The sequence below is a fragment of the Solenopsis invicta genome, chromosome 12, assembly GCF_016802725.1.
Source record: "Solenopsis invicta isolate M01_SB chromosome 12, UNIL_Sinv_3.0, whole genome shotgun sequence".
Classification (NCBI taxonomy): domain Eukaryota; kingdom Metazoa; phylum Arthropoda; class Insecta; order Hymenoptera; family Formicidae; genus Solenopsis; species Solenopsis invicta.
In genome coordinates, this window is record NC_052675.1 from 5,076,193 (window position 1) to 5,090,545 (window position 14,353).

General features: G+C 29.7%; 1 protein-coding gene across 2 annotated transcripts in view; it reads left to right on the forward strand.

Moving 5' to 3' along the window:
- The window catches only part of LOC105199864 (UDP-glycosyltransferase UGT5), a 187,387-nt gene that overhangs the window by 74,302 nt on the left and 98,732 nt on the right, over nucleotides 1-14,353 (forward strand). For both annotated transcript variants that reach the window (XM_039456254.1, XM_039456253.1), the window contains exon 2: nucleotides 6,138-6,357. In XM_039456254.1, the coding sequence (XP_039312188.1) occupies nucleotides 6,138-6,357 (220 nt within the window). The remainder of the gene's footprint in view (nucleotides 1-6,137; nucleotides 6,358-14,353) is intronic.

Below are 14,353 nucleotides of genomic sequence, written 5' to 3' on the forward strand. Positions count from 1 at the left end.
AATACAAAAGATATAGTCGCCATAAAAATTTACAATGAGGAACGTCAAAAAAAAGTATTAAAATTGTGACATATTTTTTGTGTCGAAATTGAAGTTAATATAATTGTAGAGAAGCATTTTTGAATTTATTGATTTTTTTTAATACTACACTTTACAAAAAAAAAATCTTGTCCCGAGGAATCGAACCTGAAATCTTCAGCATAACAGTCAAGAATCATAAACATCCTCAGAGAGGTCCGTTTACAATTCTTTTTCCGTATTGATACTATAGCTGCTGAAAGTATTTTATCATTTTCTCAAGAATGCTTGAATAGTCGGTTATACACATGTGTAATAATAATAATAATGTATCTGTATTGAAAATATTTATTCATAAAATAAAAATATTTACTCATCAAAATCGATAGAAATAAAAACTATGTATAAATGAGTTTCTTTCTTTATACTTTTCTTATTTTACTTTATGTTATCTTTAGCGAAAACTGTAGTCAGTATCAGACTATGCACCATATTCGGTTTTCAATTTGCCATTCGTATGAATTTACTAAGTAATGCGCACGGTGGGATCCTCGCAAAGTGTGCGTGCACTTGTCATATGTGCTGATGTATCAATCGTGCTCTTAGATTCTACGAAATCTAAGAGCATGAATTATTATGAATCAATCAATTCGTAATGATTTTTATTGTAATGAGATGCAATAATCTCTCGTACCAAGTATATAGCGTAACTGTATACGATCCGCGAACTTTCGAATGGTAAGATTTCTACGGTACATATCTGTAAATGTATAAATGGTGTATAGCCTGATACTTAATTTATGATACTTTTGTCATTTACTCTTTAATTTTGTGTAATGAATATATTTCTTTTGAAAAATGGATGTCATAAATAGACGACAGGTTCTGCGTCCAGAGCAAAAAATTGATAGTGCACGTTTAAAAAAAAATAAAGAGGGAATTTAAAAAATTAACATTTTCTAATAAGTGTTCTGTATAAAATGTTCAAGCTTTGACATGTGAAATCTGTATTCTAAAAATGAATAAATTTATGAGAAAGGTATGAGATCATGCAGTTGATGTTCCGAATCTACCCTACAAAATAATCAACTCTAAAAAAGTCTATCCTTTATTTATTTTTGTATTACGGTTGCGTTTCAAAATTCACTGTTAGTATTGTAAAACTACATTATAGGTAACGTCTACAGTATACGAAACTATAGATTTCTAGTACTAACAGTGAATTTCGAAACGCAGAATGCCAAGAAGTTCAAGCCAAAGCAGATAATCTGCTTGCAAAGTTGTATTTGACAGGAAACCTAACCTATTATCGCTTAGCTTAGATTCAATCCAATCGATCGATAAACTGATCGATTGCTTCGTCCGACTTGAACACTGCCATCTGTCAAAATACAGGGCAACTAATTGTCTCTTTCTTCTGCTGCAATCAGCTGAGATATACCGGCATCGAACCGGACATATGCTCACAAATTTTTGCAGACAAAAATCTTTTTTTTTAGACTTCTAAGCCAAATTTTGAAAAATCTACGTTGTTCCGGCATCTAATTTGGAACTCATAGTACACTCACTTTATACGAAAAGACCGTTAAATATTTGTATGAAGCGAATATTTGGCACCCGTTGACACTCTAGATTACAGAGCCAGTTAAGATTAGATAAAAAAGATATAAATTCAACGTTTTCGGCATAAAGTGAATTACTATGAGGTCCATTAATGTCTATACTTTCATTGACGAGAAGGATTTTGAAATCTGTAAATGCAATTACAAGAATTTTGTCTGCAAAAATTAATCGTGTTTAGTCGGTAAAAAAGGACCATGTTAAGCATCCCCTTAACAATATTGCCTAATGTAACAATATTATTACAATATTATTGATAAATTATCATGACTAAAATTATATTTAGTTTACAATATTTTTCTCCAACATTAATAAAATTATGCTTATCTAAGGCATTTTTGCTCGAAAAGAAAGAATCTAGCAAAAAAAGTGTCGTTTTACTCCAGAAAGAGTAAAATTAACTTGTGGTGCGAGTTAGGAGATTAGTTGCTTAAATCGCACTATTTAAAGACTTCTTAAAAATTGTTACCTAAAAATTTATGACAATACATGAAATTCTGAAAAAAATAAATAAATATGAAAGGGGAATGTTGTACTTCATTATGACGTAAAAAAAATAAAAATATTCCTCATAATTCTTTAGTTATAAGACTTTATGTCAAAAGTGGTGCGATTTCGGCAACCTTACACTGTATATATAATAATCTATTTAATTGTAATAATTAATAATTTTTGAAAAAATAATTTTTGAAAAATGTTTGCGCGGGCAACGCAGCACAGATGCCATTCAAAATGGGAGAGTGGGGTGGTAGATTTAAATTGAAGCAAGCGTGGAGATGTTCACTCCGGGGGACTGTCACATTATTGAATGTGCCATGGTGTAAGTAGAAAGATGAACCAATGCGCTTAATGGTCTAAAATTTTGACCAATCAGAGCTTGAGCTTTTACTTATGCACGCTGATTAAAAGTTTCAAAAATGAAGTTAAAATATATATGTAAAATATAAAAGATTAAATTAAAATCTTAAATATATTGTACATGTTAGCATTGACGCACCAATTACCGCGCTTGACTCGCATTTCTTACGTTTTATTCTGTAATTGAAAAAATTATATTTATTAAACATTTGGAACATAAACTCACCACAGCTAAGTTTTAAATCTTCTTCTTTTCTTTGACAAACTTTGAGCTACTGTCTCTTCAAATTATGCTCTTTGAAAAAAATAACACAACATTATATTGTTACCACGACCAGTCCGGCTTTTGCAATTTTGCACGCAACACACTGGCATCTTCTGTACACTATCAGTGTCATACTGGTATTTTAATCACAAGAAAAATACTGATTTTTACGATAGACAATTATGATAAACAATAATACAGTCGCATTCAATGTGACAACGTGACAACTTCATTTAAATAAGCAGCCATATTAACTTTCGCATAAAAGCTCAAAGCGTGATTGGCTGACTGTCTCCCACTACTCTTAGTTTACTGCGCATCCACTGAAATTAGAGTCTTATATATAGTAAAGAGAGAAGCGACATTGATGTCTGAAGCTCTGATTGATACTTGATTGGCTAAGCGAGCAGCCATATTGTGAACACAACTGTTTGCAGAATGATACGTATGGTGTTTGATGACGTTAGAGCGGTCCCAAAATGGCGGTGGAGGACTCAATTGGATACTGAAGGTTGTGGTGGGGGTTCGATGTCGCTTTTCTCTTTATATAGGACTCTAACTGGAATGGTTCACCTTTCTTTTTACACCATAGAATGTGCTATAAAAGAAAGTATGTTTGCTGGAAAATTAATGTTATTGTTTATTCTTTTTGTCATATTTTGTCGTCAGATATTCACATTCAAGAAATAATAAGATGTATAATATAGAATTTTGAAAACGTGTTTTCTGATTACGTCAATGATTTTTTATATAATATAAATTTATACAATGAAAACCTGTTAAAACTTTTCTGACTTCTCGGGAAACAATTTTTGATATAAATATAATGATATATAAAAGGTGTATAATTATATATAAAAGATGCATAATTATATATGACGATTGCTCATAATTTCTAGTAATTATTATATATAATGATTGATATGTATTTTAATACATATGGACATATTTGAAATATAATCATGTATAATTATAATATATATAAAATATTTATTCCGGCCTTAATCCTATATTGGTAATCTATTCAGAAAATTTTTTAATTATAGATAATTTTCTTTAGCTTTAGGTATGCTCATTGTTAGTAATAATTGAATGAGATAAACGTTTCTCTCTTTTTGAATTTTGTTCAACTAAAATTCAACATAAAATTAGAACATTGTATCAATAATAATGATCTTTTAATGTGTAAATTGTAATGCATTACACAATATGCTGTATAATACGGCGTAAGTAAACTTTTTTTAAAATACAATAATTTCATGTATTATGCAGTAAAAATGTTATTAAATCTTCTACACAAATAGGCAATGATAAACAAGATATTCAACCTTAATTTTTCCCTTTTTTTTATCACATTTAAAACATTTTTTGTAGTAAATATTTTACTTTCTAAGGTGCGCCGCATTTCTACATTCACCCCAAATAATAAAAAATTTTAGTTGTAAATGCCCAAACTTTGTTCTTACAAAGAACAGAATAAAATCAGCAGCAAAGCACAATACAATAAATAATTTGGCTTATAATGACTTATGCAGCGTAAATGACCATATTTTGCTATAATTTTGTTATAGTTTTAGATAAATAATTTTTAAACTTAAGTGGATCCAAATAAATTTTTGCATAAATATTTATATATTTATAGATTTTTATTAGTACATTTAAAAATTTTGATTTAACTTGTAATCTACTTTTTAATCTTTACAAGCATTACAAAACACAATTTTACATAGAGAAAAGTCACCAATATTAGCATATTATTTTTCTTTTATGATAATTAATGTTTTTTAAACAAATGTAAAAAATGAAAAATATGAATATTTAAGTGTCTTTTATCAAATAATATAGCAGTTTTTATAATATTCAAAATAAAAACACAAAGAATTCTAAGATTTAAAAATAATTTAATAAAGAGTGTCGCAGTCAGAGATAAATGCCTGGACTAATAAATAATTAACTGTAAGCGTATATATTTATCCAAAATGACAAGTACATCTTATATACATTCATTACAAAATTACATGTTTTGGCTTTGTTTCGAGCCATCTTTAAATCTATTTAATAAAATTGGTTGAGACATTTTGAATGATGTACGTCCACACAGTACATCATCAAAAGAGTCGACACAGTGTCACTCCCACAAGTTGGAGAGTCATGTGAGAATATATTAAAACATTGAATACTTTTATCCCTGTAGAACATTTTCTATGATACTTAACATTGTATCATAGAAAATAATAAACGTAGAATTTTATCATACTATAAAAGACTGATTTGCAGTTTAAAAGGACAGTTGATGTAAAAATAAAAGTTGAATACTAATAGCGAATTCGGTTAAATGTACTAGTGCACACTGATACACATTAAAACCGTCGTAATCAACTCGACATAAAGATATGTATTTAATATGAATATATAAACAGATTAAATATGTGATAGACTCAATCAACATTTTATTAGATCTATTTAGTAATATACGTATTTTATGATTTAAGGTATTTATTTTTTACTTTTTAAACAAAGTTAGAGCAATATACAAGGGCTTTAATGTGCATCAGTGCGTACTAGTGCAGTCTAACCAAATTCGCTACATTGGTAAAGAAAGAAAAAAAAACGTTTCTGATTAACTATTGAGCTAAACATTTTGATCAAAAATTAGATGTCATGCGATACTGGTAATTAAGATATTTATAACTTGAACAATTTTATTATGTGAATCTGAACATGGTTCTAAATAGAACCATGTATAATAATTTTAGTATGTACATAATATACTACAGATATTCTTGCCAAACTCCTTTTTTAATACTGTTTCATATTTTGTAATAATTAATATTTTCGCAACTTAAAACAAAAGGGGTGTCTGAAAAATTTGAATACCCCAAAACTGGCACAGTAGGATAGAGTTCATACGGCCCCGTAGGAATTTTTGTGGTCGTGTCTGTCTACATCTTATCAGTGTATATTTAGATTTGTAGCATCTGACGCTATTTTTTCTACTTTAAAGTTAGAGAAGATATAAAGAGATTCATGAAATATCTATCAATATTGTAGTTAAAGATTTCATAATTATTAATTTGCATTAAATTTTATGTTTAAAGTTGCACTACGAGGAAAATATTATAAAATTATAAAAGAAAAAAATATAAACAAACCAGTGTTCGATATAATAACTACAAACATGTAAAATGAACTAAAATTTTCAGTAATATATTCATTATTGTTTAAAATGTGCAATTTGCAAAAGAAAGTCGGGCAAACTTTTTTCTTGCTTTTTAAAAATTTATTTTAACAGATTTTCTATAGAAGAAAATTATGAATACATAAATTATGTTCCTTAATATTATTATTCATAATTATTGTTTTGCTATATTTCCAGATCATCCGAATGTCAAGTGTTACTTCGGTCACGGTGGACTTCTCGGTCTCTCAGAAGGGGTATATGTGGGTCTACCGATGGTCTTGATGCCGATGTACGGTGATCAGTTTCACAATTCTTTTGCTGCGGCAAACAGAGGTGCTGCAATAGTAGTTTCGTACAATGATTTAACTGAACAATCATTGAGACACGCTTTGGATGAAGTCTTCAATAATACAAGGTACAATTGTTTTTCTTTATATTTTAATCCTAAAATTAGAAATTTGTTTTATACCTTTCTTTAATAGATTTTTATCTCTTTGAAAAAAAATTTATACGAAATTCTTCAAAGAGTGAATGTTAAAACCGCGATTCTTTTCGCAACAAAGTTTTTTTTTATCAGTGACAGTGAGTTGAAATAACACGGATTAGTAAATTAAAATATAGAGGAAAGACGACGGTCGTGGAATATATCTGGGAATATTATGATATCTTGTATAATTTTCGTTGAATTCTAAACGCAATCGTTAAAATTACTTTGTTACAATCATTAGGTGTTTCAGAATGGTTACTGGTCATTAGTGTTCGTTGTGTTTATACGAAAACTGAATTTCAAATAGTAAATACTTATACTGGTATATACTCTCTACGTAATTTTGAGAAGTATGTTATATGTTATTATTTTAACTTTAGTCTAATTTAAGGCCTTGAATGTGAATTTCAAATAACATTATTGAATTTAATGTGTGTCGTAATGTGCATATGAATTCGGCAAAGAAAATTATGTTATATGTGGATTGTGGTTGTAGAATATGGTCGTTTGCCATGAGCATCTCTCTTGCGATTTTACAATCTCATTGTTGTATAACGTTTATTAGAAGCAAAGAAATTATTTTAAAAAGTTTTAAGTTTTATTTTAAAACATTTTAAACAAAAAATATTAAACTAAATTTTTTTATAAAATATTTTATGAAATGTTTGTGTCATGAAACCTTGTTTTATGACACTTATTTGTGTGTAAAATCTACAAAATATCATTAATTTATACTTTTTTTTATAAATAAAAGTGCTTTTATGATATTAGCTGTTAGTATGCCACGATCCTCCTGCTATTCCACAAATTCATTCTTCTTTCTCTTTTCAGTAAATTGTAAATTACATTCGTTGTCTATAGATCCAATGAGCTTTTTACAAGGTGACGGGTAGAACTCTATAATTAAGATTATGTTGTGTTAATACGAGTATTTGATGAGTTGTTGTCAAAAAACAAAATAGTATTTTACAACTCTCTCTTACTCTCTCTTTTTCTCTACATAAAAGATTACAATTTACTGTTGAAATGACTATTTATAGTTTTGTCGATTACTGTCTCACCCGATTAATCAACAAAAAAATTTGAATCTTATAAATATTTTATTAGATAATGGATATCATTTGGATCTTATCTTCAATAAAATGAAAATAAGAATCAAGGAATTGTTCAATAGTAAAATGAATAATATTGAATATGAGTTAAACATCCCTGATACTATTAGGGTCATGGCTATCTTGTAAATTAGAATTGTGTATCAAGAATAGTTTTGTTAGCCATATATAAGAAAGACTATTTCTTAATTAGTTTTAAATTGAATAGACAACAATAATAATTTTATAAAAAGATATATATAAAAAAAAAACTTTACTGTTTCTAACAATAATGCAATAAGTATACAAAATTTTGTGTAAAAACTGCGATGCTTTTTATGTCGGGCAGATAAAGTAACAAAAATACCTCATATTCTCCTTGTTACATAATTATACTTTTTAATAGGAATAACAATGACATAATTTTTTTTAAAGTATGACTCCTAAGTTTTTCAAACGCTGTATTGTAAAGTCCTTAAAAATTTTTTGTTCTAAAGATATGATTTTTTTTTAAACAGAATTTTTAGACAACTAAAAATACCTTATATTCTATTTGTTACATAATTATACTTTTTAAAAAGAATGAAAATACAATTTCTTTTTTTTTAAGTATGACTTTTTAGCTTTAAAACACCGTAATTTAAAGTTCTTAAAAGTTTTTTGTTGTAAAGATATGATTTTTTTAAAGGAAAAGTGGATCTTTTAACAATTTTTGCTTAATGGTTTTTTCTTTATAACTTTACAATAAATTAATAAAATTCCGACAATGCCGATTGTGCAGTCACATTTCTGAGATTCGAAACTTTTATTTGAAAACAAATATTGTTGAAAAATATATATTAGAACTAAAGTTATAGCTTCTCAAAGCTTCTGAAAAAGTCTCCCAGACTGGTAAATATGTTTACGTATTTTACGGGATCGATGTGTTTAATGGTTAATTGTTAACCTGCTCTATAAGATTATTAATAAGACGAGATTAATAAGACAAATAAGAATAAAGAGTAGAGAAGAATGGCTGTAGGACAAATAAAAATCATCCATATAAGTTTTAATCACACGCTGGTATAGATTTATTCTGAAATCTATTAACTTTTTTCTTTGTATGGCTTTAATCGTTGACATTACCACACGCTGACTTGCTGTCTCATATTATATACACATAAGGTAACACATTTAATTTATTAAACAAATAATGTATTTATTAATTGAAATTGATTTGTTTCTGATTAAATTTTATAAATGCGATTGAAGAAGATCATGCGTGCAAAAAAGCAGTTTCACTGTAAGTATTATACAACTGACATAGTAGATAGGTGAACCAATGCGCATAATGGCGGAGATCTAAAATCTTGACCAATCAGAGCTTGAGCTTTTACTTAAACGCGCTGATTAAAAGTTTCAAAAATGAATTTAAAATATATATGTAAAATATGAAAAAATTATATTTATTAAGCATTTGGAACGGAAACTCACCACAGCTGAGTTTTAAATCTTTTTTTCTTTGACAAGCTTTGACAAGTACTGTCTCCTCAAATCATGCTGTTTAAGAAAATAACACAACATTATATTGTTACCACGACCAGTCCGGCTTTTGCAATTTTGCACGCAACACACTGGCATCTTTTATACATTTTCAGTATCACACTGGTATTTTAATCGCGATGAAAAATACTGATTTTTACGATAGACGATTATAATAAACAATAATACAGTCGCATTCAATGTGACAACGTGACAACTTTATTCACATGAGCAGCCATATTGACTTTCGCATAAAAGCTCAAAGCGTGATTAGCTGACTGTCGCCCACTACTCTTAGTCTACTGCGCATCTACTGGAATGATTCACCTTTCTTTTTACACCATGACAAACAACAACTTAAATTCAATTTTAAACATAAATATGAGACGACCTATCATTGATCTCTTCGGGGAGTTCTTTTTCGGGAATGCATTTTATATACCGTCGCTAGACCGTCTAAAGTTTAGTTAACTCATTTCAGATGTAAAATTATCTATTATAGTTAGTTACAATACTGTCGTTTGCGTTAAAATTTCTCGCTCGTGAAACGTCACAACGAAGAACAATGGCAGAGACGAAAAAGGATCGCGGTGAAAAAAGAAGAATCGCTTAATCTGTCCGGATATTCGCTCCGTTGAATATCTCACGAGCCGTCCGGACGCACCGGATATCCGGTGAGTGCATCGTCGTTGCAGCGGCGCAGCCGAGGCGTCTCGTTAATCCGTAGCGCGGCTCACTGGCGTTTTCAACTCTCCCCTTCTAGCCCCTTTCTCTTTTTCCATTCTTTCCATCAGCTTTCAACTTCTCTTCTATCCTTTTTTCCTCCAACACACAGTCTAGCGTTGTCTCTTTCATTGTCCGAGAAGGTAGACAGTGTTGCGCGTTAGGAAATGGAGATAAGGATCGTTGAGTGGGACACGGGGCGTATTCAGCACTCTTGACGTAGTTCTTCGACACAGGCAATTTTTTTCCTCCCTTTCGACACGCCGTCGCTGTCTTCGTCGCAATTCGAGGCACGAATCGTGGAAAGAGCGGACGTGTTCTCCGGATGGTTTTCCAGTCTTCTCTTAATTCTCTCCGCCTTCGCCGATCGACGGTCGTGTGGGATCGGGCAAGCGAGTGAGCACATCTGGTCTATGTGCCGCGTATGGCACGGAGGGAAATCGCATGGGAAATTCCGCGAGCATTAAATGTTTCACAGAAACACCGAATCAACGGCACGCCGTCGATGACGACACGGAGACGTGTCGAAATGAAATTTTACATTATTCAACGTTATCCTCCCCTTTCTCTCTCTCTCTCTCTCTCTCTCTCTCTCTCTCTCTCTCTCTTCTGACCAAGTACGGTCAACTTGTTAACCGCACGCCCGTTACCGGGCCAACCGCGAACTATAATTCCACTCTCTGTAGTACGCTTACGAGGATGCCGAATATGTGGAGGATCGGGGGAATGAAGAGATCGGCATTCTCCAAGATAAGGAGAAGAAATTGTATTTGTTTATGTAAATTTTATTTATTTGATGCAATTGGCTTCTTTAAGAATTCTTACAATGATGGCGTGGTTATTTACTTTGTATGTGAAGTTTCCCAAAAAGTCTAAGTTCAAACAACGCTGCGATTAAAGTTCTAAGAGAATGAAATTTACTCATAAATTGAATAAGTATATATACATATATTGTATACAGGATAGGGAAAGAAGGTCAGTATCCCTGAATAACTCAGAAAATATAAGTCTTACAGAAAAATGTTTCAGACAAAAGTTGTAGGGCTCAAAAAGATCTATTTACTGATCTTATCAATTTAACCTTGGGTGACATTGCCAAGATCAGGTCAAGATTACGTCAACTTTTTAAAATAGAACACCCTACTTTTGATCTCATAATCTGATATCAAGTGCTTTTCAAAACACTATAATAAAGTTATTGTTCCTTAAATACTTTTAAAGTTGTTTGAAAGCTACAGTATACTAGAAAGTACTTACAATTAATAAAAAATAACTTCCTTATAGTGTTTTGAAAAGTTCTTGAGATCGACTAAGAAAATGCAATAAAAGATATAAAGTGTTAGAGAAGTACTGATACCCCTTAAGAGGATGCTATAGTGACCGAAGAACTTCCTCGACGTCGGCATTGCAGATTATTTTTCGAGAGAGACCAGGCTATCGCTCTGTGTCCAACACATAGATCTGTCTTTGTTTTTCGATTATTTTGCCATCTACAAAAAAACCTATCAACTACAGTAACTAGTCTGCTTGCCATTGTTTACGTGCGCTAAGCAAAATTTGTACACGTACAGCTGTTTATATGTTAAACTTTTTTGTTAGGCTTTTGACTGGAATGACACACAGTCAGTGTTGTTCGTTAGAATTTTCTAAAGTGCGGCCTGGTCTCATTTCATACATACGAGGTACAGAACGTTAGTAAATGACAAAAGTTAACCTCGGTTGACAGATCCACGAGCCGAGAATAAATAAATTTTTAACTTTTTGTTAGATTTTCTCGTAAAATTTACCAGCCCGCACTTTGTTTTGGTGCATACTTTTATTCTGTAAAAGGATTTTGTGATCTGTAGAGCCAATTCGAAAATTAATGAACACTGTAATGTGTCGGTAATTCCCGTCTCTATAGCATCCTCTTAATATTTCAAAAATTATTTTCAAATTTTCAGGTAGAAATTCCAATTTCTTTATTGTATGTTATTATCAGTACAAAATTACCTTTTCAAAAAAAGGTAAAAAAAAGGTGCCAATTTATGTGTGTGCGCGCGCACCTTATCTATAATTTTTTTTAAAAACTCAAGTGGTACTATTTTTTAATTCAACCTAAATCTATTTTTTCTAAAAAATGTATGAAATCTTTAAATTGCGCCAATTATAAAGAGAATATATTGCTGTTTAAAATAACTGTTGTATTACTTTTAACGAATAAAATGCAAGTGATAGTATATTTATTTTTTAAGTAAAACCCAAGTAGCGGTATCTTTAATTCTTTTTTAAATAAAATTCAAGTGATACTGTGTCTGTGTATTTTTATTAAAACATTTTTCTGTTCTAACCTAAGTGGATGTACTTAATTTAAAAAAGTTTCAATGAAATATGTAACATTTAATCTCAAAGAATTAAACAAAAATGTTTTATTGTAATAAAAAATTTTTAAACTACAAAAATTGGCGCTGCTGTTTTACAACATTTTATTTAGATTATAGTTAGACATTTAGCAGCGCCAATTTTTTGTAGTTTAAAAATTTTTTATTTTAATAAAACATTCTCATTTCTGTTTAATTCTTTGAGATTAAATGTTACATATTTCATTGAAACTTCTTTAAATTAAGTACATCCACTTAGGTTAGAACAGAAAAATGTTTCAATAAAAATACACAGACACAATATCACTTGAATTTTATTTAAAAAAGAATTAAAGATACCGCTACTTGGGTTTTACTTAAAAAATAAATATGCTATCACTTGCATTTTATTCGTTAAAAGTAGTACAACAGTTATTTCAAACAGCAATATATTCTCTTTATAATTGGCGCAATTTAAAGATTTCATACATTTTTTGGAAAAAATACATTTAGGTTGAATTAAAAAATAGTACCACTTGAGTTTTCAAAAAAAATTATAGATAAGGTGCGCGCGCACACACATAAATTGGCACCTATTTTTTACCTTTTTTTGAAAAGGTAAGTTTGTACTGATATCACGCGTTTTTGTAGTGTTAAGCAATATATTTATTTTTTGTGATGCCATGATTTCAACTTACAAGTAAGATTATAATGTGTGTGTGTGTACACACACACACACACACACGCGCGCGCGCGCGCGCGCGCAATACATACATACATACATACATACATACATACATACATATATATATATATATATATATATATATACACATACATATATATATACACACCAAGCAAATCAAAAACTGCTTACGTGAATATAATTAACCTCAACTCCCATCCACAATAAATAATATGTCTCTTGTATAGACAAGATTACATATTATGCACTTTTTTCAGCCGAATTCGTTTGTCTCGTACAAAAACGTGTTGAATAAGTGTATTATTAATAAATATATGCAGTTAAAAATATATATTTTGCATTAACTAGAGTCAATATTATATTATACTCCTACGAATGCTACGTATAAAATTTTTCAAGTGTCATAAGATATGATTGACAAAGTGCATATGAATATGATAATGAAACATAGCTAATTAGATTGCATGAGCCTTATTAAATTTATTTTTATCTTTCTATCTTTCTCCAATGCATATTTTTTCCACCAAAAATGTGGTTTGCTTTTTCTCAAGTCTACCTCTAAGTCATACTTTTTTAACTCTAGCATAATGTAAATGTATATTTTGAATGAATTGACGTTTGAAACAAGTGTCAAATGATTGAATAAAGATATAAAAATATGTGTAATTTTACAAGTTGAGTCTCAGAGGTCTCAACGCTGCGTATTCTCTCTGGTTTTAGAAATTTGTAATTAGATTAATTAATAAGTATGGTAAGTACATTTTGAATCCTGTTTATTAAAGTTAATAAAGTTAAGTGTAGCTCTTACAATATATATATTGAGTTCACTAAACTAGTTAAAATAATACATGATATTAAATATGCTCGCTGTGTTACAAAATAAATGTTAATTGTAAATAAATAATATGTGTTAATCTTGCTGTTACCTGATATTTAATAATATTTCTGAGCGTTTTATAAGATATTTTTTCTTATAAAAAATAATTCATTTTGTAACACAGCGAGCATATTTAATATCATGTATTATTTTAACTAGTTTTTAGTAAACTCTATATACATTGTAAAAGTTACACTTACTTTATTAACTTTTTTAATAAACAGGATTCAAAATGTACTTACCTTACTTATTAATTAATCCAATTACAAATTTCTGAAACCAGAAAGTACATGCAGCGTTGAGGCCTCTAAGACTCAACTTGTAAAATTACACGTACACCAGGCATTGGAATAATTTTTATATCTTTATTCAATTATTTGATACTTGTTTCAAACGTCAATTCATTAAAAATATACATTTACATTAAGGCTAGAATTAAAAAAGCATGACTTAGAGGCAGACCCGAGAAAGCAAACTACATTTTTGTTGAGAAAGGTAAATATGCATTGGAGAAAGATAGCAAGATAAAAATAGATTTAATAAGGTGCATCCGATCTAATTAACCTCGTTTCATTACCATATTCATGTGCACTTTGTAAATCATATCTTCTTATGACACTCGAAAAATTTTATACGTAGCACTCGTAGGAGTATAATATATAATAAT